The following is a 25,680-nucleotide window of genomic DNA, read 5'->3' on the forward strand; positions in this document are numbered from 1 at the left end:
AGCACCGCCCCCACACTGCTCCCAAGGAGCCTTTCATGACTGCCCACTGCTCACTAAGGGTGATTGTTAAATGCAGAGGACACATTTTGTTGTGTCACCGTGTGCTGTGCTGCAGTGTATCACAATCACTTCACTTTCACTATATAAACAAACACACACACACTGTATTGTTATAATTAAAATATGCCTTTTAACATCGTATCAATATATTTTTTGCAATAATACTTCTGCTAAGTTTATGTTGTTATTTGATTAAATTCTGAAACATTCTCAAAAATGGAAATTAATTTGTGGCATAATTACTTATTTCACCAAGTAAGGTAACTGGATATTTTAAGAATGTCCAATAAAAAGAGCTTGAGGGCTCCTCTGTTAAACAGTTCGTACTATTTTGTATCCCTTTTCCCTTTTCATGCCTTTACCCTTTTAATCTGCTGGATTTTTCCCATTTTTAACACTAGATGTCAGAGCTGGGTTGTTTTGTGTGTAAATAAAATCTACACAAAGCATCCAAATGATTGAGAGTAATTATCTATTATAATCACATAGCATGGTAGTTTTTTCTTATGTGACATCTGGGAGCATAACATTTTACGCATTTTCCCCAGATGTAAGCTTGTTCATATTTGGTTCTGCAAATAAGCCATTGGTACATTTATTAACCTGAACCATAATAAAAATTAATATTACACATTCCGTTGGTGCTAAAAAAAAAAAAAGATATCAGTTGCTAAAGTTGCTCTTGTCGCTAAATTTGACCCAACCTCAAAACCCAGTATTGATTGCAGTGAATGAAAACAAATTGCAGCAATTTGTAAACCAATAGACTCATGTTGTCATGGACCGGTGGTCATAAGTCAAATTCGAAATTACACTTGCTGCTCTGGCTTCTAATTTATCTTTGTTTTGCTCTATTCTCTCTCTCTTCTCTGACACACACACACACACACACACACACACACAATCCTTAGTTTATCTGCAGAAGCCTGCTGACATTTGGTATGGCAGCCACATCAATGCCGAGGCAACGGCAGCTGGGAATAAAAAAGGAAAAAAAAAAAAAAAACTCTTCTCTGTCTCATCTCAATAGCTTGACATTTAGCCAACACTTTCAATCAGGAGCTGGAGACAGCGCCAGGTCACACTGTGAATGGAATCTTAATCTGTTGCCCTCCCAATTTATTTTGCAGCCTCTTTTTCCCCTCATTGTGTCTCGCTGCATGTCCTCCTAAATGCTGCCTGCCTTCCCTCGCTCAGCTTTTTTTTTCTTTTTCGGGGTGTGTGTGTGTGTGTGTGTGACAGGGACAACAGCCTACAGAGTTGTAATTAAAGGTGTCAGTGGGGGTGATACAAGCAGGTTGCACCTTACGTCACATATTTATGCAGGACCAAATTCTTCTCGAGGGACAGGTCAGCAGTACTGCAGCTCAGCTGTGTGTGTGTGTGTGTGTGTGTGTGTGTGTGTGTGTGTGTGTGTGTTAGTGGCTGTGAGGGGCACTTTAAAAATCCCTTTCACTGCTGAAGATAGCCCGGCTGCGGGGAACATAAAGTGGCACCGATTGTTATGGTGCTTGAGCTGCACAAAAGTTTAAAAAGTCTCAAGAGAAGAAAGTGAGTTGCTGTAGAGTCCCATAAGGAAGAGACCACATTCTGTCGGCCATGTTGAAGCTGCTGCCCCTGGTTATTAATAGATTGTCAGCGAATGGAACAACTAACACTTCATCTGTATTAGCGGTTTGATGCATCTTGATTTATAGTCCATCTGTGACCACCAACCAAGGTAGCAGACCCCAGAAGTACTGCAAGCTTCTGTTTCCTTGGGTGCGATGAGTTTTTCCAGGACGTTACAGATGCTCAATTGAATCTGGACCATCTGGAGATCAAACCAAACTCTATGTTTTGTGGAGTGTGGCGGGGTGTATTATTCTGCTAAAGGACCTGGCCATCCACACGATGTAAAAAATGTGATTCTTCCTTCCAGTGCCTGGTCCAGTAGGCACTTCTGGCAGTGGACATGGTTCAGCATGGACACCACAGCCAGTACGCAGCCCCATACACAACAAAACGTTATGCAAATGTTATGTATTCGGACACCTCCCTAACCAAATCAACATGAACTTTTTCTGCAAATTGAGCTATAGTGGCTCTTACATTGGACCACCACCCATGACCATGTCAGCAGTTCACCAGTATACCTTCCTTGGACCACGTCTGGTAAACCTTGACCACTGCATATGGGCACAATGTGTAGCAATTTGGCCCTTGTCAAAGACGCTCTAATTCACTTGCTGCCTAATATATTTCACTCAAAGGCAGATGCAATATTTGTTAACCCGTTTCTTCTTTCACCCTCTGAAAGCTAATGCTAACTAGCCAGTTAGCCCTTTTCTGTCCACTAGCATCGGTTTCAGAACACCCACTCTAGAGATATTGGAGAACCTGTGCAGCCCCGTTCGAATGATGACATATTGCGAGAAAGCCTGAACATGTGTTGTTTTTTTGTGTGACAAAGCTTATGAGATTTTTCTACTCAGCATAGGCGCATGTTAAATTAAATGAGAAAAACTTGATTCTTCAGAGTCTAGGTCTTGATTGATATTTAATGACATCTCATTTCTCATTTGAAACAGCGGGATCAGCTGTTACCCGCCAGGACAAAAAGGGGGAAAAGCGCAGCCATTCGGAGATGGGGAGGAAATGAGCACACTGTGTCTTTGTGTATCCAGAATGACACCGGGCTCAGATCACCTCCGGCAAACAAATCAATCCATTTAACTGACATCCTAAGGTACACTATCTTCCAGCCGCGAGGCATATCCTCTACTTAATCTCGAACCCAATTTCCACCCGCAAAACAAGACAAATCGCTGTGTGCGCGCGCAAACCGTAAAGCCGGGCTTTGGGGATCGGGTGCAGGCAGTGATCTGTTCTGTCACAATTAGGGTCGCGTAGAGCCCGACAGAACGTGGCCGCCGTTCGCAGTGCATTTCTCAGCTCTGGCCATTATGCGCCATTGTGACAGACACGCACGGGACTGCCTGTGCTCTAATGTTTCATTCCATTTGAGTTAAAAAAAAAAAAAAAAAAAAAAATATGTATCAAACCCGCATCTAAAGCTGCTTTGAAAATCCCGGTTTTAAAGGGGGTTGACATGCTTGTGTGTCTTTTGATGAGTGCGCCACTGATTACAGGGAGGATGACTGATGCCTTTGTGTTTTTTTTTTTATGTTAAGAAGAGGAAAAAAAATGAAATAAAAACAGCTAATGGTTTGTCCTTTATCACATGGGGGAGTTGCATTTCTTTCTGCACTGTTTGAAGCCCACTGTATCGACAGACTCTCTGCGGTTTTGATACCGCATCTCTAAGCCAGTTGACCTTCCAAGGCACTAAAGATTTTTTCCAATCATTAACAGAGGATTAACAGAAATGATTATATGCAGAATGTTTTTTTTTTGTGTGTGTGGGGGGGGGTGGACAGTTGCTGTCATCTTTTTGTGTGCCAAACCAGTCAGCCTGGATTGGGTAAGATAAGGCGGTTGCTTTGGCCATAACAGAGGTGTTTTGGTCTTTGCTACAAAGAAGGCGATGAAAAAGGATGCGTCAGTAACCAGCCTGAAGGGCAGGAGAATTACAGCTGCGTGGACGCAGGGTGGATCAGGCTAACTGATGATCAATCCGGCCGGACAGGGCCCGTCACACCTCCATTCCCAGATGGCATTTTCACCAGGAGAATCTTAAAGAGCTTTTCTCTGTCTAGTCTTTGAGGCCGACGCAGGTGTTTGGACTTGGCTCGATAAGACGATTCGAGGGAAGTGCTTTATTAGGACCCACCTGACATCAATTCTCAGGAAAGCAGGGGAGGATGAAAGCTCTGTTATGAGCCTCACAATGCTCCGAAGATGTTTGAATACATCCCAAATTAATTTGCATTAAGTCATAATGGTGATAAGAAATGCCTAACTGCAGCGGTCGAGATGCAATTTATGAAAGAAAAGAGAATGCAGAGTCCTCGTCTCCTCCAGCTCCATGGGTGGCCAAGCACTCGCTGCATGGCCACCCTCTCCATCCCCCAACACCCCCTCTCCACCCACGCCTTCCGCCTGCCAAAAATAGAGCGAGTGACCGCCTGAAATGGAGCAGACGAGCAGCTGAATGTAACGTCTGCACATTAGTACGCCAGCCACTAGCTGCAGGCTACGGGGCAGATACGACGCGGCGAGAGGTGGGAAGAGAGGAAGTGTGTGCCAGTGTGTGCCAGATCTGAAGAATCTGGCCTAAAAGGCTGCACGTATCAGCCAAAAAAAAAAAAAAAAAAAAACGTTTTCACAAAACACACACAAACTGAGATTAAACAGGGATGGTTGGAGCCAGTCTACTTCATTAATTAAAACTACAAGTCAGACGATGGCTGGAATTCTTTGTATCATGTTGAAGAAGAAGAAGAAAAAAAAAGGTCGAAGAATGTGTAAGAAGTCTACAGGCCTGCTCAACGGAACGAAACCAGGATATTTTAGGCATTAGCTAGATATTCACCAACCTTGGCCGGGTAAGAGACGTGCTATTGAATTTAACGAACCTTTAATTAAGCACATTTCCCACCGAGACTTACTGAGCCATAGCCAGAACATACATTTCACACAGAGACAGTCGTTTAAAAAGATAGAAGCTGACAGACCTCGCAGACGGGTCTTAAATTCACTCAAAAGTGACAGGCTCCTCGACTCCTTCATTTATGAGCTGACTTCTTTCCAGACAGCAGGATGATAGAAAAGAGAGAAACTCCCAGACTTCCCCCTTCTCTGGGCTCTGTGTGGGCTTGTGAAATAGTAAGGGAACCATAATCAAGTGAGTGTAGACAGTAATTATTTTTACTTTGATGAATAAGTTAAACAGTTTGGCAGGGACTTCCATCAATAAGGCATTATTGCTAGAATTAATAAGCTAATCTACATAAGTCCAGGATAGGCCAACAGGCTTCTTCAGGCAAGATGCGGTGTTGAGTTATATCTTTTGACAAAAAAATGTAACGACTACGGCAATAGCTATGTTCATGCATGATTTAAAAGAGAATGAAAGATGGCGGAAATTGGGTTTTAACGATTGCTATTTTAAATTGGTTTTAAAAAACCCAAATTAATTACCCCGAAACTGAGTCTAGTTTAAAACCCTATGAAAGAGTGAAAGAGCATTGACAATTTACATATGGTAAATGTGTGTGTATTAATGTTTTTACCTCATATCATCAATCATTTATCTGAAATGTGTGCGCAACTACAAATTAAGACATTGCAAAAGACAACAAAATTCCAATTTGCTCAAAATTAAGTTCTAGTCAATCTCTTCATCACTGTGCATGAATTTTATGTATTGATATCTGCTGCAAAACTGTCTTCGAAATACTTTCTGTACCATGAAAGAGCAGGTTAAAACCACCCAGAATGAAACATCCAGGTGGATTTTGTAAAATCCCTCCATTCAATTCCATGGTTGAGAAAACAGCTGATATATAACAGGAACCTTTTAAGTTATGGATAATTTGCGGAAAGTGCTTATATGTTAAAAACAACAACAACAACAACAAAAAAGCTTAGCTAGGCAGCACTACTGCAACCGTTATTAGCACTATAATTACAATTAATATAATAACAAATTACGTTAAACAAATTGCCCACTGGCATGTTAACATTGTTACCATTCATGTGTTGGGAAACACAGGAATGATTTAAAAAAAAAAAAAACTAACCACTGTAACCATACCATAGTTTGTGCAAGCAATTTGCAATAATGATCTTCTTGGAAGATCAACTCCATGAACAATTCCACTGATACAATTGATCAGATTGTTGCCTTCTCAAAATGTTATCATTTGTGTATGTGTGATTATAAAACTAACACAGCACCACCACAAAATGAACAAAAAAATTGCAGTGTTTGGGAATTATAATGATTGTGGTGCCACAACAGTCACATAGGTTCCACATTTTCTAGAGTCATCCCTGCTCAAAAGCAACGCACTCAAATGAAAGCCTGGTGAGGCAGAGGCAAGGAGAGGCAGAGGAACTGTGTTGAAGGTGGATGTTCAGTTTGGCGAGATGCAATGTAAAAACGACCATCAGCGGCAGCGATAGTGGCAGCGAGGACACTGCCATATTTGTTGGCAGAAGGCCTTCACTTTAATCATTTTAATCTGCGAACCCAAGCAGCCCCGGGAAAAGAATAAGCACAGGTGCGCGCTCAAGGAGCACAAATCATTGTGACAATTTAGTTGCCAAGTGCGGGTACAAGAGTGCTAGAGCACCCGACAGTCGTTCTTACGGTCCCCGGCAACAGTTCCTGAAAGGAAAGAGGCGAGTGGGCGCAACCTTGTAAGGAGGACCGAAGGTGGTTCGCTGGCCATAGCAACGTTTAATTTGTCGGAAATCAGCTTTGAAAGTGATTCAGGAAGTGGAACCGCCGTCCCCTCCTCCTCGCCCCCTTCTCTGAAACGCTATGAGACTGATTAAACTTCAACAACAGAATAAAAAAAAAAAAGTGTAAGTGAAAAAGTAAGGAATAAAAAAAAAAAAGAACAGGATTCTAGCGGATTAGTTTCCACGAGGGAGAAGGATTTACCAAATAGAATGTGACTGTGTTTCTTAGATTGATGTAGGAGGATTTTTAAAGCGGAGCGAGCACAAAACTGCACCTGAGCCACTGGACCTCGGCCCACAGCCACCCTCAATTTCACAAATAATATTCTTAACGCATCTCAAATGCGAGGCATCATTATAAATCATTTAAGGCCGTTCAACCCTCTGGTCTTTTCAGACATGTGCCTGTAACTGAATTTCATTAAGCAGGGGTATGAGTGCGTGTCTGTGTGTGGTAGCTACGTTTGATGGTTATTAAGGCTTTTGGCAATAACAGCCTATGCCACATTTTATTATGCTGTGTTTACGCTGCCGTCCTGTGATTTGATGGAGCTTAATAAGATCTTAATAAGATTGGGACGACTCAAGAGAGGAAAAAAAAGACTGCATTTGCATGAAATCTATCCTTTGGAGGACGACCCCCTCCCGGCGCTTACAACGGTGACAAGCGTCTGACACACAACACGTATCAAGTCAGACAAGGCCTGTTTCAGATGAAACGGGAAGATGCAGTAATTAGAAGACTTGAGCTGCACTCCCCTTTTTATTCTTTCTCTTTCTCAGCCCCCTCCTTCTCTCCCTCTCTGTCATGCAGTAGGGTAGTGGTGCATGTCTCAGGGAGACCCAGTGAATAGTAATGAACTGAGCTGGTGTGTCTATTTGCAGGACAGAGGGAGGGAGGGAGGGAGGGACGGATGGCTGGAGGGTGGGGGTGGCGGGTTTCTTTAAGTGCCGTTGATGCGGTGAAGGGCTGTGTGAACCGGAGACACGCAGAGAGGAGCGCAGAGGGATGCAGAGAGAAAGGATTCAGTAAAAAAAAAAAAATCTCCACCCTCTTCACATTCTTATTTTCTTCCGCCTTTTTTCATCGACCTTGTCCCCCCACCATCCCTCTCCTTCTCTGCCTTTCTCTGTTTCTCACCACGCATGGGGGGGAATCTGGGCTGTGGTATCTTCACTCCTTTAATTTTCATGTCCCAGTTGTATCCCTTGCTTGGGTTTTTTTCTCTAGTTCTGCCGGATTTCTGAGGTACGTTTGTGACTCTGTGTGTGTAAATTAATGTGTGTGTGTGTGCACATGCATTTCAGAGAGGCTGAATAGATGGCTAAAAGCTGCAGAAGGAAAAGAAACTAATCTGAATGTATCCCAGAGAAAGGAAGAGCACCTGCTGTCTTCATCCTTCAACCCAACATGAGGCTCTCTCTCTCTCTCTCACTCGTGGATTATAATGTAAAACAACAAAGACAAAGGTAACAGAATAATACATTCAATTGATTTTTGTCCATTGATCCTGTTACAATAGAATCCTTAGTGGAGCATTTTGTATACACACACAAAGAAAAAGAGAGCACGGAGTAAAAATCCAAACTGTCAGAAAAATTAGTGGTACATCTAAAGTTCAGATGTACAGACAAGAAAAAAAGTGAAACACAAGAAGTTGTTTAAAAAAAAAAAAAAAAAACTTGCTTGAATACCAAAAAACATCACGTCCAGTAACTGACTAGGAAGATCAGCTGGAGTGCCAGGGTTGAAAGGAAGGGGACTCACACAATAGACCCCCCTACTTTTGGGAGGAAAAAAAAAAAAAATTCTCCTTATCCAAGCAGCAAGGGCTCAATGCCAAGCCTGGAGTACAAGGACTCATTCAAAAAAGTAAGAAAGGGGTTTGGTTAAAACCAAGGGCCGTTCTTGTGCTCCTCGCTCACCTTACAAAAAGAAAAAGCAACTAAAAAAACTTCCTTCAGGTAAAAGTAAAATAAAAAATGAACTTGAAGCTATTTTTGTTCATTTGAGCTGAATGGCATTTTACCTACCTGCTGAACTCTTTTACCTCTTCCTCCCTCCCTCCGTCCCTCCCTCCCTATCCTCTCCCCCCTCCCGCCTCTCCCCTCATCCCTCCCTCTGCCTGGCGTACTCGTTAACTCACTCCCCTCTACCTATTGTCTCACCATACAGCGCCAGAGCGCAGGGATGCGGAGCTCTCCGGCACGCGGGCGGACGGAAGGGATGAGACTGCGGAGGTAAGTGCGAGATTTGGCCGGTACGCCGGTTCTCGGCCGCCGGAGTATGCCGCGCCACCACGCCGAATTGAAATTCAGAATTTGACAGTGTGGGCTGTGGGAGCGGGGCTCCAACTGTTTGCCGTAGTCTGCTGCCGGGGGGGCGGCTGCACAAAAGAGGACACACAGGGCGAGATGTACTCCAAGGCTGCCTGGTTTTACTGTCTTCGTAAGAAATTACACATTCAGCATCTTTTTGAAGCATAAAAAAAAAAAGAAAAAAAGTGAAATTAGCATAAAATATACTTTAGACAATTATGAACAAAGGAAAGTCAGAGAGCCCTGATATCAGCAGGGTACAGTAACTTATAGATTATTGGAAAATAATACCTGGTAATTGATCATCCCTTTTCTCTCTCTCTCTCGCTTTCTCCTGCTCATACATACACATGCACATGAACATCTGGTATGTGACAATTACTCAAATTGGCTCCCAGTGGAGCTGAGACACAGAGGAAGTTGGGGATTAAACCTAATCTTCCCCGCGCCCGAGATTCACCCCATTGTACGGACAAAGTGCAAAATTCCCGCCCTCATAATTTATGCCTGGACATGCATGAGCAGGATCCCAGGGGCTGAGGGATCAGCAACGGGAGTGCTTGTCTTCCTGGCTGAGTTTGCAATGTGGACGGAGGACTTAATGAGGCGGGGAGGGGGCTGCTTGCCTCTTTCAGCTACAGAGTAATCCTCACTCTTGGGGAAAGAAAAAAAAAAAAAAAGTGGCCATTCCACAGCCAAAATCTGTCTTCATGTTCCTAGAACTGGAAAGGTCCCGAGATGGGAGTCTGAACCAAAGAAGGATGGGAGGAACCTTGAAGGGTACCAGTCCCTTCTAGTGTTTTTCTGATAAACCCTTTATAGTACTTCAGGTGCTATTTGGCTGTTTAACAATGAACAGTCCATTTCCTGCTCAGGATACAGAATACAGAAGTTATAAGATCATTCTGGCTATGGCCCATGGCAGTGATTATCGTAAACCCCTACTAATTGTAACGGCATCTTTTCTTATTACATGCACTTCGGTTCAAGGCTAGAACATCTCTAGACATAAGGTCACATGGTGAAATCCTCCAGGTATTGCTGTTGAAGCCCTCAGTAAATGTTGCTGCACGCTCTCCCACATCCTCTCTCCCAGTAAATCAAATACAGCCGAGCAAACACGCAATAACAGCAGGCGAAAATGTCAGCTTATCCAGAGATACATTCTCTCTGGGCTCACCCTTCCCCACATGTTATTGTGTCTGTTAGATAAATCAATACTCTGCGCTCTCCGAGTCCAGTGCTGTCTAAGACGATGGGTGCGGTTGTGTACCACCGTAAAGCTGTTGTGATGCTTTTTGACAGCTGGTCGATGGACAAACACCTGCTTTCTTTTTTTTTGCTTTTTACCTGCGTTGAAAGTCTTTTTTTGCCAAGACAGAACCAGCAGGTGAATCCTGGATTTGAGAAAAATGCTGTTTAAAATATACAAAAAGAAAAAAAAAAGGTGAATATCAATCAAAATCATGCATAATGGGGTCAGCCCTCAAGCAATTTCACCTTGTGCTGAGCTTTTTCAGCATCCATCGGGCCAAAGTGAATATTAATATTCATGCATATTTAATTAACAGATAAATATGGATGTCTGGTGGCAAGTACAAATTTGTTTTTTTTTTATAAGACGTCCACTTCTGATAAAAAGATGGATGAGCAGCCACATGCTTGACCATACGTATTTCCAGGTAGACTCCTGTGGACCCAAGAGTATTACATGGCTCGGGTTTTAGACATAGACTGCATTTCAATAGCCAAAAAAAAAAAAAAAAAAAAGAGATTGCACGGCTCTAAAAAGCCTTCATATCCTGTTATCTCGCTTGACAAGGGCAATACTACAGTAAGGTGTGAACACCAGAATGGCTTTCACCTCGATTTTACAAACGTCCAATACCTTGACACTGAAGTTTAACAATGGTGGCAGCTGGAAATCACTCTCAGGGACTCATCGCTGTGCTCTGCCGCAGCCTTTGTGCTTCTTCTCTGAATTGAAAAGAAAAGAAAAGAAAAAAAAAGAGAAAGAAAGAAAGGAATCTCATTTCAATGGGTTTTTTCTTCCAAAGCCTGGGTTGTGGAAAGCACCAGAGTGCTGACAAACACCTGCCCCTTTCCCCCCTCTCCCACCCTCACCTCTCAGCTATGTGCGGGATACAGTCAACAAATGAAGCCTCTGTCCTTCTCACTTGGAATCTCGTCGCTCTAGGTAGGCGAGGGAGCCGAGCTGCTTCACCTGCGGACATGGGAAACCATGATGCTATTAAGGCCACTCACGAAACAAGCCCCCAGGGCAGACAATGGATATAAAAATTGCACATATACCCTGTAAAAATGCCAGGTTTTGAGATGTCAAAGAATGAGGGCAGAATAAATCATTTGAAAAATGGTCCCACCTTTAATAATAATAAAAAAAGAGCAATTAGCTGCTTGCATATGTGTGCACACCCTTAATTGGTTTAAGTGTTGAAGCATCTTTTGATTTAATTATAGGGTTCTGTTCTCTGCAAGGCACATTTTGACTTGGCAATTTTTGCCCACTCTTCCCTGCAAAAGTGTTCCAAATCTGTCAAATTGTGACAGCATCTCCTGTGCAGAGCCCTCATCAGGTCACCAACAGATTTCCCATTTCATTTAGGTCTGGGCTTTTGCTGGGCCATTTCCCAACTTTTCTCATGGTGAAGCCATTCTTTTGTTGATTTGGATCTATGCCAGGGGTTATTGTCATACTGAACGGTGACATTTCTTCTTCATCTTCAGCATTATAGCAAAAATAGAGTGGTATTTATAATCCCACCATGCTTCTTTTAGTGTTCTTTTGGTAAGGTAATGTTGCTTCTGTCGCGTAGCCCTACCCCACAGCCCAGGCTCATTAGATAGAAGCATATTTCTGTATACCTTCATCTTGGTAAACATTGGTTGACATAGTTTATCCACATGACAAAATTATCTATCTATATATATATATATATATACACACACACACACATATATATATAAAATAGTTTCATGCTGGATATGGTCAAATAATTCATTTTTTGATCTCTTTTCTTTTATTCATGGACCCGGGGCAGGATTTTCCTGCTTGGATTTTTAATCCGCTGGACAGACAAAGGTCTACGCATTTGAGTCCCTGTGATCCTGTTTTCTGGAGGTCAGCCTTGAAACGCTCGCCTTTATCTGGTTTGAGCAGAGATTCGGCTAATTGCCTAAATCTGCCCAGTTTCCTGGCCACTCGTAAAGATTACTCAGGTCACTCTCGAATCAGAAAGTCAGAAGGAGGCGCGGCCGTGAATAGGGACGAATGTGTACGTAATCCCTCAAGCATTCGCCAGCCATGGCAACTCCGAGCTCCTTTTGATTAGTGTGGTACCTTGTTCTGTGGCATAGCTACCCATGTTTCATCAAAGACTACTTTCCCCTGCCCTCTGGGACTGAATGGCTCACAGACACATCTTGTGAGTGAAGAACTGAATAGAGCTCAGAGTTGGTTCAGGGTGTGTGAGAAAAGAAATTCTCGTCCTCCGAGGAGTTACTTAAAAAAGAATAATGAGATCCAAACGCTTTTATTCCTCCCAGGCTTGAAAAAGCTGAATAATACTCATTCTTTTTGTTTAATTATTCATTCCGAAGTGAGTTTTTATCTTCTGCGCCGCCTGCAACTTTGCCCAAATGCTTCTAATTCTTCGTGACTTTGGTAAAGATAGCAGACGATCAGGAAACCCAAATAGGGATGCCATTTGGATGGGTTGTTGTGTTTTGGCATCTCTCCTGTGTTCTATGGCTTTCTATTCCTATGTGACGTTTTCCAGTATCTCATGTAGGGTTTAAAGCCATTGGATACTGAGTGAATAATCAGCTGGGGATGGTGACGGGTGGCAGATAGAAAAGACGTGCACAGAGAAAATTGAATGCTCTTCACTGCAGTGCCCTGCTGTAGATAAATGGGTACAACATACCTGGTTAAAAGGCAGAAAGGAGGCTGTCAGAAATGCCAGATTGGTACAATTATCTATGGGATTGTTAAATACAATTATTAGAGAATCCAGGAGGAGGATGGAACTGTGAAAAGTGGCCGACTGTCAACCCACAGGGCTCCCACTGATTTCCGTGATGAGAGTCTCTTTCATTCCAATCCAATAATCCACATAGGAGACTAAACATAAAAACTATTTAAAAAAAAAGTCAAGCTGTGAGGATGTTTCATTTTTTCAGTGCTTGTTCCTAATCGTAATTGTGTAGCATTGTGACAAATTAGGAGTAACGGCCAATTATGTGACTCATTATGTACAAACACTGTGAAAAGCGAGGCATCTGTTTTTAGAAAGACGGAGAAAAAAAAAAAAAAAAAAAAAAGATCTATCAACCGTGTTTGTACCCACCCCCCATATGGACCGAATATAGCCCCAGTTTCACGTTATCCACTCAGACCACTTGTGCCTCAAGGGCAGAGTGTTAATTAGGTTGGTAACATTGTAATCTGTTGACACAATGCTGAAGAAGCCTCGATATTGTCTTGCACGATAAGCGCTGTCAGAAGAATGGACAAGTGTCTTGTTCTTAATGAGCTGTCTCACCCCACACCCCACCCCCCCACATTAGCCTCCTTGTGTCAAGAGGGCACAATCGGGTCCGGCTGATAGTCTATATGCGGCAGTGGGAACAGAAACGTTCCCTTAAAATAGGGAACGCCATCACGAATAGACTGCTCCAGACTACAGGAGGCCTGTGTACACACGGTCCTTAATGACAGCTTTACAAATGCATCCCCCAGCACCCCCCATCCAATCAATTATTTTCTCTTTATTGAGGTTCTGAAAATTCTGTGTGTACAAAGCAGCAAAATGGCCAATAAAAATACCATTCGGACGTGTGCCGGTGTCGTGTCAGTGCCGGATGGTACTCCGCCTCATCCTTTTTCAACTGGTCTCCATTTGATGTTCAGCTTCCTCCTCTGAGGGAAGAAAAAAAAAAAAAAAAAAAAAGTTTACCCTTGTTTTGCATCTCACTTTCCACAGTTTTAGTCAACATGAAAAGAAGAAAAGGGGTGGAAAAAAAAAGAAGATTAAGATGAAGAGAAGACTGCCTGGGTTCGTGTTCGGTATATGCATATTGATGAGCGAACAAGAGGCACGCTAATCTGGGCAGCTAGTGAAGCATTTCAAGAACGGTGCTTGGAACAAATCAGTTTGCATTCACTTGGGATGCGCACTAGAGAAGAAAAGCCTTTACAAAGCAGAATAAACAAGCAGAACATGTGGAGCGTTTGTGCCGGCAGTGAGACTATGCCGCTGCTGGAGAACATCAAGGAGATAGTGCTGTGTTATGTGCGGCACGTTTCTACTGGGCAATTCCTTCTGGACTGGAAAACCTTATTAGAGCCACTGGATAATCCTTTCACCCAAGCACCAGACTCCATCAACAAGCGCTACTGGTTCATCACAGTCGCTGTGAAAATGTGTGATTGGGGAGAAAAAAAAAAAAATTCTAAATCAAATGTGGCAGAATACAAGTCTACGCCTGCAGAATGAAGAATCATTGTTATTGTTCCATTTTAATGAAATGAATGGAAATAAAGCAAATAGATAGAACTTTGAAAGGGCATATCTGGAGCGTTCAGTGAAAGCAAGGTTGTTCTAGTAAGATAAGAGAAGGGGTTTAAGAGACATTTAAAAAGGAATTAAAGAGAAGGAAAAAGCCTTTTGAATCACTGTATGTAATGTAATCATTGTCTTACTGAACTTTTATTTTGTCGAATTTAAAAACAACTATTATATATTCTAGTATAGTAACCAGCATATATTGCCCACCATGGCTCTGGTTGTGGTTGGCCTAGCGGGTAAGGAAACTGACCAGTTTGAATTCTCAGCAGCCAAGGTGCCACTGAGCAACATCCCCACACACTATGCGGACGCCTGTCACTAAGGTGATGGTTAAATGCAGAGGACACATTCCGTTGTGTGAACCATGTGCTGTGCTGCAGTGTTTCGCAATGACTAAAATTGAGGTCTGATACACGCCCCCATTGATTGACATGCTTTATTTACATAAATCATGCTCAGACCAGCTTCATGCAAATCATGAAATTCTTCCCTCAAAATAAATGAACCACATTTCAGGATTTCTAAATGCTCAATTTCCCCATTACTCTTAGTCAGATAAGATTAAGAGGTATAATTACTGGTGTTTCTGCTTACAAGTGGGCAGGGTGGTACATGTGACTTGGCTGTTGACAGATTCCAGGGTGTGGAGGAATCGGGGATAGCTAGCCACATTACAAATGATCCCGACAAAATTAGCATGGCCCAAAAACAGGTCAGTGATAAAGTCAGTGCTTGTGCTTTACACTTGCATTAAGTAGACCTCTGCTCCCCTCATCACCACAGTATCATTTCGGATGTTCATCTTGTACCCATGGTCCTCTGAAAAAAACACAATAATGCAACAGCATAAATAAGACTTATATTAAATAATAATAATAATAAAAGTACACAACACAGCACATAATGTTCCACAGACAATGCTAGTTTTGTCCACTACTTATGTCTGTCAACAATGTTTTGGTAGGGAGGGGGGTGCTGGGCTCAAAACCATTATCTGTTATCTGAGGACCTCGACAAATGGAAAAAAAAGTGTGATGATTTTTTCACTGTGGTATATTTACCGGAATGCACCTGGTATACATTACACCTCAAGTGCTGGACATTACAATTGTTAATGTCAAGGCGCCTGAAGGGGGAACTGAAATGCAAAGTGACCAGGCTACTCTCAGAGACTATCAGTCGTCAACTGAGACAGACAAACAGCGTTTTGTCGGAGCGTTCAAGAAGGTGATCAGAATGCGTTAATGCCAGAATGGTTGTTATTAAAAAGACACATAGAGCTGCTTTCCTGCGTGCTTTGTGTTCTAAGCAAGCAGGCTTCAATTTTAGTTCTGGACTCTTCATTGCCTGTGTGTGCATCTTAATGGAAATTGTCAAAATTGTTATAAACCAGTTCCAGCCATTGAAAGCACACATCTTCCACTTAGAAAAAAAAAAAAAAAAAAACGCTTTAGAGCCCTCAAGGAATGGAGAAAACGTTACATTTTGTGACTTTAAATGAAGAGTTCCTGTTGAAGGGGGCTTCACTTGGAAGAAATTTGATGCATCCTAATGGAAATGGTCAAAATTGTTATAAACCAGTTCCAGCCATTGAAAGAATACATCTTTCAGTTCGATAAGCCCTTTAGAACCACCAAGGAATGAAAAGAAACAAGTTTAAAATAGGAGGGCTTCACTTAGAGGAAATTTTATGAAACGACCACAAATATGAAGAGCATAACAAAATCCTGAATGGGCTTAGGCATCCTGTAAAGAATCTGTTAAAAAACAAAACAAGAATCTGAACTTACATTGAGCTCTTTGTTTATCAGACTAGGAGTAGGATAATGTTACGAGAATGTTCTTGTGTTTTGGGTTGGGGATTGCTGTAAGAAATAGGTAAAACAATGAGGAATGAGCAGAGACACAACACATAAAACACTACGTTTTAATACTTAATATTAATGAATAAAGATTTTTTCGTAATCGAATCCTTACAGGGCATCTATGAATCACAGTGCCTTGGCTTTAGAAAGGAATAAAGAAATCATGAAGAAAGACCTGCTGGAATTTATGGGAAACCTAAGATTAATGTTCCAGTCTAGCCCCCAAAACAGCAGTCATTGGAGTGGCAAAAAATCTGTCATTTACCTATTCTGGTTTGACAGAGGCTGAGCCATTTGTCAATGAGGAATGGGGAAAAAATTGCACAGTCCAGATGAATTATTAAGCCAGCAAAAGGTTATAAAAAAATTTCCATCAGAAGAGTCAGTCCGTTTATATTTCAGATTTCCCTCAGTGGCTTCCCAATAGGAACCATCTTTTTTTATAAAATAAAAAATTGGTATCTAATGCAAAATGACGCAGAATTTTGCACCTTGCATTTGGGACATTTTTAGGCAACACTTTTTTTTTTTTTAAATATAGTCTTTGAAAAACATTTAGTCAATATTACTGAAGATGAAATTTGACAGGTGTCATCCAAAAAAAAAAAAAGCCACACCTTCAAATTCAAAGCCCGTTACATCTATAAACGTATGCAGGAAGGGTGAGTGTAATTTGTGAATAGACCACAAAATAAAATGGGTTAGAAGACAGCGCTTGATCATCTTTTAGCAAGAGATGAAAAAAACAACTTACTGACGGCTGAGGTCAGAAGTGATGAACGGCAGCCGTAAAATCTTGCCGTTTCAGACTCAAACAGTTTCAGGCAGAGTGATGCAGGTTTAAAGAGCAGATCTGACACCGGTGTGTCTTGACCTTCAGTACGAGTGAGAACGGCAGTCCTCTCTCGAATCCCGACACTAAGGTTTTCAATCATAATTTTTGTATTAAATGTACAAATGTGTTCAAGGAGGAATTGCAGTTTTGCATTACATCAAACGGCATCAAAATGTTATACTGTATCATTTGCAGCTCGTTGGGAAAAATCCTCAAGGTTCTTACATATATTTAGAAAAGAATTTCCATGGTTTTTCAATTACTCTAAGCTAATTTTCATGAACATAATTCTCATATGTTCTCTGAAATTCCTGTGCAAATGTGAAATAGAGTCATATTTACCAGAAAATGGTTAAACTAAACTTATGAAACCCTGAAGAGCTTAACTTAAACGACAGTGTGTATTCCTCCAAGCTCATGCGAGGCTGAGCCAGAGTAAAATTGTCACCGATCAGGTTCGGCTACAGAGGTGCTGGAATGTGGAATCAACACATACCTTACCATGTGATGTGGTTCACTACGCAAAGATACTAAAGACCCGCACTAGTTTTAAACTTTGCAGTCTTACGGGAACTATGTACTTGATGTTATACATTCATGGGTCAAACAGATTTCAATGACTTTTCCATAACTTTATACATCATATTCCAAAACTTTTCAAGACCTAGAAAAATCCCTTCTGAAATTCTATGACTTTTCCAGGTTTCTAATGACCACAGGAACCCGGAATCCTGCAAAGTTTAGGATGGTGCCACCATGGATCAGACTTGATTGGATTAAGATTTGGGGAATTCAGATGACTCCTTGTTCTGTTCCTCAAACTGCATGCATATCAGGATGGCCTTATCTACAATGTCAGTACAGGCTTCTTATGTGCACTGAAATACTCAAAATAGGCAACGTGTAGAGGATGAGATTAGATTCTAATCTTTTCTTTATATTCATACACATAAAAGAAAGATCCAGCCTAAATGTTTCAGCAGTTATGACCAGTTTATATCTCTGAGGGGATGGTATGTCCATGGCCTACTTTCCTGAATGAGAGCTTGTGGAGGTGGGGGGGGAGTTCAAAGGGTTTCAGTCCTATGACCTCATGATATATTTAATTGAGTCTAATAAATTAGTTATTACATTTCATGACCATAGACTATTTGGCTACATACACTGAAAAACCTTAACCTGGCGGTAACAAGATCATGCAGACTTGTTGCTGGAGGGGCACAGAATCACCTGCATAAAATATTGTGTATGTCCCACTTATCAGTTAGTTAGCAAAAGCAAGTCCGGTCCTGCATGGACAGTCCACAGACTCTCAATCGTTCTGAGCTCTGTAAAGACGGAATTCTGCGACATCCGGTGCCTGGACATGATTACAGGCCACACCCAACACCAATTTCCTGCATTTAAGAAGGTACCTGCACCATGTTCCAGGTCCGGCCTTGATGTTGTCCATGGCTGTCGTCATGGTGTCGTGAGACGTTGGTGTAAAACTGTAATACTGCCCGATCACTAGGTCCTGCCTGTGTCTCATGGTCAGTATGACCCCCCACATGTCTATGTTAACCACTGCAGGTTGGTCGTCTCTCGCAGTCATGCGGCTGCCTTTCCTACATCCCCAATCCTGAAGTACGGCCCCTGCATGTTTACATTTACAGCATTTATCAGACGCCCTTATCCAGAGTGACTTATAACCAGTAGTTACAGGGACAGTCCCCCCCTGGAGCAACTTAGGGTTAAGTGTCTTGCTCAGGGACACAATGGTAGTAAGTGGGATTCGAACCCGGGTCTTCTGGTTCATAGCCGAGTGTGTTACCCACTAGGCTACTACCACCCTTGTATGTTGTACGTCTGATCATGGTTCCTGTGTTTTCCAGTTCCCCTGATCAAACGTAGGTCACTACACTGTGTATGTCCAACTTCAACAATAAACCAACCTATGATCCCACCTACGCTTGGATCCTATCTGTCCCGCATCCACCCTCATGTCGTAACAAGCTCTGAAGGCCGAGTCAACACAATAAGTTGTTTATCATCAAACTATTCCTGAAATATTCCTCTTACATGGGCTTGGGCCAGCCACTCAAGCACCACACTGAGCCACATAATTCTTAGCGGTATTGTAAAGAGACAGGATATCAATAGATAGGGAACTGCTGCAACTAATATTAGAAATGGTGAAATTATAGGCCAGCAGGTGGCATCATGCTTCAGCCAGAAGCTGACAGGAACTGCAGTCTACTGGCTGTTCTAATTGCCAAATTAATCTAACGAATAAGCATAATGCCATATATTTCCAACCGGTTTTAATCAGATTAACGTTGTTTACAGATTATAATGCGTAAATCGCACATACTTCCATCGTCAATTTGAATTCATTTTTGAAGACAACTTGCATATAAAATAATATGCATTCATATTTTTTTCATGAGCAGAATGTTCGATAGATAGAACACAATTTGCTTTCAAACTACTAAAAAAATAATAACCAGTGTTATTTCGAAGGCATTCGACTAAGAGCGTCGGGGCGTTTTTATACACCTGTGTAGATTACAGCACGCAGCTGTCCGCCGTCAGTAGCCCCCCAGACCGCCATGCCCGAGCTCCTGGAGGACCCCGCTCACCTCTCGAAGGCGCGGCTGGAGTCCGAGCTGGCCGCGCACAGCGTGCCGCGGAGCAAGAAGCAGGTCTACGTCGCCCGGGGGCCCGCGGCGGACTTCTCCAGCGACGAGGAGGCCTGGGAGCCGCGGGCGGGAGGAGGCGGCGGCGGCGGCGGAGTGAGTCCGGCCGAAGGCCAGCAGACGAGCGACACGGGCAGACCGCGCGTCATTACACGCACGTCCGTTCGCGAAAAGTTTCAATGCAAATGACAAAGTTAAACTGATATTAACGAAAGCCGGTGATGACTCTCACGCTTCGAGGGGGGGGGGGGACGAGTCATTTAGAGTCACTCTTAAGAGTCACTTGCGGAGCTGCAGCTGTTGCAACTGATACTCTGCGGCCCGACTCAGAGCTGCGAGGGCCGGGCAGGCCGGGCTTTAATAACCGGGGGGAGGGAGGCCTGACAAATGTGGGTCGGACGCCGGATCACAGCGGGAACTCGTTCGCATGTACTTATTCATTCAAAGTGAACGTGGTTATTCTTTTTTTTCCCCCCTTCCTGGACTATTTCCAGCGCCGGGCACGGTGCGAGTTATGCACCAATATCCGCCCATATTTAATACCCAGGAGACGTGGGGGGGACAGGCCAATATATCCCTGACCGCATGGGAGGTGCTAGGCTAATGTTAGAAGATGGCCACAAACAGGACGAAAACATTTTTTTTAATAACAATAGTCTGATCGAGTTATTATGTTAGAGCTTGTTAAATATAAGTCTGCGTCTCAGATGTAAATGAAAGTTGCATTAATGCCAGCGGGAAGGGCCAAGTTTTACCTCAGCACGGAAGGTTCCAAAAACTAAAGCCACGACACCGAAATGGGCGTAAAATACTGCAGCGAAATGTCGGCGTCTCCGTTCGGTTTTGTTCATTTAAAAAGTACCGCCGAAAACGCCATCGCCACTGACTAATTCTGAAATATGTCATTAACGAGACTGAACGCAGGTGAAGTTTGACGCTTCGCCGTCAAAATGGCGAATTAATGACGTCACCGACCCCCAAATAGACCGATTGCTGTCTTGCAAATAATTCCTGTTATTCCGAAAATGGGACTGAGAACTTTTTTTTGACGTATATGGGAGACTTTCTGTTCCGTTTTTCTTCCATCAAGCATGCTGTTTTCTCACAGATTCAATTTGTGTTCGGAGGGACGGGGCTGCAGTCTATGCGAAAATGACATTTTGGAGACTTGTTGCGGCGAGGAGGGCGCCAGGGGAAATCTGCCAGAGGGATGCGTGTGGGGACTTCATGTCCAGTCCGTGGGGTGTCAAAATGAACGTGCAGTTATTGTAAAATATAATTACTGCTCTGTCAGGAAAGAAACAAAGGTGTGAATGGGCATCCGACTTCTGGTGGGCAGTAGATGGATGTCGAGTGGTGAGGAAGTGAAGTGGACTGGCACCCTTACTTTAATGAATGAATTATGCATTAATACGATGTTGTATCTATATCGGGACATCAAATATCAGTATAATTGGATACAAATTTAGTTCATTTTCAGTGAACTGTAAAATATCACAATATGTACAGGATCACAATATAATTGTTGTGTCAAAACACACCCCTAATATACATATATAAATAAATGAACACACATGCAATGTTTTAACATACTACGCACACACATTGGTTGCTACCTTATGGGGCCATTAAGAGACACCCAAGCTAATTCAGGTCAGACTGGAGTGAAAACTTTCAGGAAGGAGGAGCAGGGCCGAGAAGCATTCAGATACCTAACAGAAGATGGCGAGTTGAGGTGTGCGTAGCGTCGGAGGTTTTGGGTGCTCTGCTTATTTCAAAGCCGGAGCCGTTTGCATGGACCTTTTTTTTTTTTTTTTTTTTGGCTGTGAGGGACACCCCATCTCGCTTTCGTCTCAGCGGTGGAGGGTTTCTCGTGCTCCTCAAGCCACACCCCGTTTTAGAAGCGAGAGCAGGGGTTTCATTAGATGATTAGATCATTGCCAGCTGCAGGTCATTTTTAAAGGAGAGCCATGTGGCTGGTGAAGACCTAACCAGTAACTTGGCCACAAACGAGTGTCCAAGTTTGGGCGGAAAAAAAAAAAAAAAAAAATCTTAATCTGCTCATTATTTATTTATTTAGGGGGATTTTTTTTTTGCACCTTTTTGATTCAACAATCCGATTACTTTTATCTTTCCCCCCTAGGAGGAGGAAAAGAGTGACTATTCAGACATGAGGAACCCAAGCCTCCTGACAGATGAGCAACTCAAGACTAAACTGTTGCAGTTTGGAGTCAAGGCAGGACCAATTGTTGGTAAGTCAACAACAGAAATTCTAAACTACCTTTTAGTATTTGAACACAGTCGTGACATTGGTTTTGGTAAATTAATGTGTGTGTATTTAATATGTAATTTGTTTTGTGTAGCGTCAACCAGATCTCTGTATGAGCGGAAGTTGCAGAAGCTGATGAAGCACGGCTCTCAGCCCAAACAGAATGGCACCAGGGATGCTGGTAGATATTCAGACAGTGAGGAAGAAGTTGATGATGAGGAGGAGGAAGACATTAGTACGTAAGATTTTATTTTTTGCATCTATAGTCCATGTCTGAATCCATCTGAAATTCGTGTCTGTATTTTGGTGTATAGAAGCCGATGAAGAGACTGATTCATTAAACAAAGTAGACCATGAGGTGAGTTTGTTAACCTGTATTTACATAATTTTTCTCAAAGATGGCGGTCTGGCGTCAGTTTAAAGGTTCTAGTGCCACATTGTGGCGTCGCTTTGGAGCTGCACGCACTTTGCCTGATTTATTGTGGAATTACTTGTGCTTTATTTCCTCGTGCTGAACAGATGGGGTCCTGCCTTGATGAGATTGCCTGTTATCCAGCATGTTTTTTCCCCCATGCAGTACCGGTAAATACACGTTAAAAGTAATTGTCCATGCATTGTTTCATGACTTTTTTTTTTTTTTTTTTTCTTCCCCTGATTCCAACACTTTGAAATGCAGTGTATATGAATGCAAATTTCTGATAGAAGGGGGGGAAGAGGTGCAGTGTTGGCTCGGTCCAAAAAAATGACACTTTGATATATTTTTCGGCAGATTCCTCTGACAAGGCTTGGCACAGAATGGATTTTTTTTTATTATTATTCATTGCTTTGAAACATTGGACTTCGGTCCTTTTAAAATTCAGCCCTGCTGGTTGTCTGTGTTGAATTTGAATAAGTCATTGTTTACTCTGTTTTTCAAGCTGTTCCCCCTCGTCTCTTGGCCTTGAGTGACTCCCTTTAGTGGAGTCTGCTGGAAACGCTCATTGTTGCATTAACTCTGCTTTTTGCAGGTGAAACCATTGCGTACTTTGGTCGAGAAAAAACATGCTCATGGCAGCTCTTCGACCTTCTCAGTGACTAAAATGGTCGAGGAGGAAAGTTTTTATTTATTTTATTAATTTGCATGTTTGTTAAGGCACTTTTTAAAATTTATTATAGCTGTTTGCACAGTGGTGAACAGGAGGTCATACAGTACTGTGAATACACTGCATTTTCAGTGGGCAGATAAGAACCTGTACACATACTATTTTAAAAATCAGTCTTGGTTAATTTGATTTACAAAGGGACTGTGCTAAATAAATTTGCAAATGATTGATCTGGTCAGACCACACACTGAGGCCATCTATCATGCCTCTTTTGTATAGTAGATGCAAATATTTTTAAATACATCTCCAATAAGGATATGATAATTATTAGCATATACACTACTGTAAAATGAAGCACTTTTGATATATTGGGCACTTACAAAATACAGTGTATTGCCTGTTTACAAATTCATGCAATTGCCCAAGACTCATTTGAAACCTCCCAGAATAATGAGGACTGTTGTGGCGTGCCCAACAGATTGAGAGGAGGAGTCCATTTTCAGTGAAAGCTGCACCTGAGCATAATTGCACTGAATTCAGTCTGGAGGACAAGCCCCACATGGTCAGTAATGAAATCTTCAGGACTGCACTCTCACGAGTGTCATTCACTGCTGTTGAAGAATGATGAACAAATAGTGTTTTAATCACAAGTCAGGTTAAATAAAAAAGATGTTTGTTGTAATCACATGTATAATATTGTCATGGCAAAAACCAATTTATCACTTTGAAAGGTTTTCCCAAGATGTTATTTCATGCATTTATTTCTCTGAACTATAGATTATAATTCACAAATAGTTGCTTTTGTTCCAGGAATATAGCACAAAGTTTGCAGAGAAGTGTACCATGACCAACACATCCCTGTACCTCACACCTCCGACATCCAGATTACGTCGACAAACCAAAGTATTAATTCCACTAATCATTCTCTGATTTATTTTTTTTTTTTTTAGGGTGCATTTGAGGTCAAGGGTATGGAGTAATATGGATTATCTAAAATGAAATTACACTGTTAATCTTAATCATGTGTGTGTTAAGATCGTATGTGTGTCGGTCATGGAGGGGGGGGGGGTCCTAAAAGAGTTTTTGTGCATTGAAATGTTGTTGCTCATAAACACGTTTAAAGATGTATATGTGCCATGGTGTATGTCTTCACTAACTTTATCAACACACTGTACTGCCCCCCTTTCACCATTTATTCACTCTCCTCAACATCTTCCAGGGTGTGCGGGTCTTTTGCACCAAGGTCTCCTCATACATGTGAAACAGATGCTTGAATTTATTATTATTATTATTATTTTTTTTTAATAAATTATGTTCCTCTTTTTGCTCTCAGGATCCTGCTTCTGATTTACTTACTGAAATGTTCCCTGGGACTGAAATGTCACCTACTGGAATTGTGTAAGTTCAACACTGGAAAGAGTGTGTGCTGCATCTTCATGCATGAATTTACAAGCATTTCGGAGGGAATTTAATTGCACAGAATGTTTCATACAGATGACATATATAGTCCTCCTGGACCACAGCTGCAACATATCAGATAAATGTAAGTTAACAAATAATTCACACGAGAAGACAGTGCAAATGTAACAGTTCAAGTACTGCTGTGTGAGTGCAGAGATCAGGTACATTTTACAAATTAAGTGTGAAAAATTTATTTATTTATTTATTTATTTTCCTCCCCCCCTCCTTTAGTGCCACATGTCGCAAGCCCATTAAAGGGGCAGCAGGAAGACCCATCCAGTACAAGTACCCAACTACCCCCCTCACCCCGGCCAGCGCGGAGAGGCAGGAGATCCAACGTTGCATGGTCCCCATGCCCATGCAGATTGGGATCTTCCTGCTGGTCATTTGCCTCCTCTACCTCATCTACGCTATTGTAGAAGACAATTTGGAGAATCCCTTCTCCGCACTGCTGGACAACCTTAGCAAGGTCCTAGAGGCCACAGACGAAGCCTTAACGCACAGTAATTAAAATGACTTCTTTTTGGTGGTCTCTTGTTGCTCTCCAGATGTGCCTGTTATTTTGTCTTTAGTCATGCTTGGCAAAAGAATCTTGAAATCTAACAGAAGAACAAAGACCATATTGTCATTTTAAAAATAAATGTTTTCTGTGATCTTAAATAAAGTGTTTTGAGGAAATTCTGTTTACCGTACTGGACCGCTGAATGCTACACTTATTTTTATACATGTAATTGGACAAACTTTGTTTGAGACCTAGAACTTCATAATTCATTATATTTAATTGCTCACATCTAGCATCGTTGTAGCCTAGCTTACATAGATTGACAAACAGATGAACTTTGACAGGTCTTGACTAATTTTTTTTCAGTCAGTTCATTATACAGCTGCTTTTAATCAAGTTAACATTTAAATAGAAAACCATGATGACTGAAGGGCTGATTGACATGGCATGGAGTATGTTGCTATACACATTGGCTGAATTGGTTCAAAAGTGCATTGGCCTACCAGGCAAATCTTTGGTACTCTTGAATATCAGTCCAGCTCTGAACCTAGTGCAAGTGGTGGCTGAACATAATCTCTGATCTGAGGCAAATTGGCAGATGATCAACAATTGCAGGTCACCGATGGTTTGCACAGTAGGCGGATTAAAGAAAGTGGTGGAGACCTCC

At 42.1% G+C, this 25,680-nt stretch overlaps 1 protein-coding gene across 1 annotated transcript; it reads left to right on the forward strand.

Moving 5' to 3' along the window:
• The first annotated feature begins 7,509 nt into the window (after nt 1-7,509).
• On the forward strand, nt 7,510-25,189 carry lemd1 (LEM domain containing 1). The gene is made up of 8 exons (XM_028993550.1): nt 7,510-7,881; nt 8,588-8,652; nt 19,568-19,795; nt 21,843-21,951; nt 22,063-22,203; nt 22,283-22,326; nt 24,384-24,448; nt 24,743-25,189. The coding sequence occupies exons 3-8, from the start codon at nt 19,613-19,615 to the stop codon at nt 25,020-25,022; spliced, it is 822 nt and encodes a 273-aa protein (XP_028849383.1). The 5' UTR covers nt 7,510-7,881; nt 8,588-8,652; nt 19,568-19,612; the 3' UTR covers nt 25,023-25,189.
• Nucleotides 25,190-25,680: the final 491 nt, after the last annotated feature.

The sequence above is a fragment of the Denticeps clupeoides genome, chromosome 10, assembly GCF_900700375.1.
Source record: "Denticeps clupeoides chromosome 10, fDenClu1.1, whole genome shotgun sequence".
Classification (NCBI taxonomy): Eukaryota; Metazoa; Chordata; class Actinopteri; order Clupeiformes; family Denticipitidae; genus Denticeps; species Denticeps clupeoides.

Coding starts and splice junctions, on each gene's coding strand:
- lemd1 (XM_028993550.1), top strand. CDS start 19,613: ATGCCCGAGCTCCTGGAGGACCCCGCTCACCTCTCGAAGGCGCGGCTG. Junction 21,952..22,062: donor CAAGGCAGGACCAATTGTTG/GTAAGTCAACAA, acceptor TGTTTTGTGTAG/CGTCAACCAGATCTCTGTAT. Junction 22,204..22,282: donor TGAGGAGGAGGAAGACATTA/GTACGTAAGATT, acceptor TTTGGTGTATAG/AAGCCGATGAAGAGACTGAT.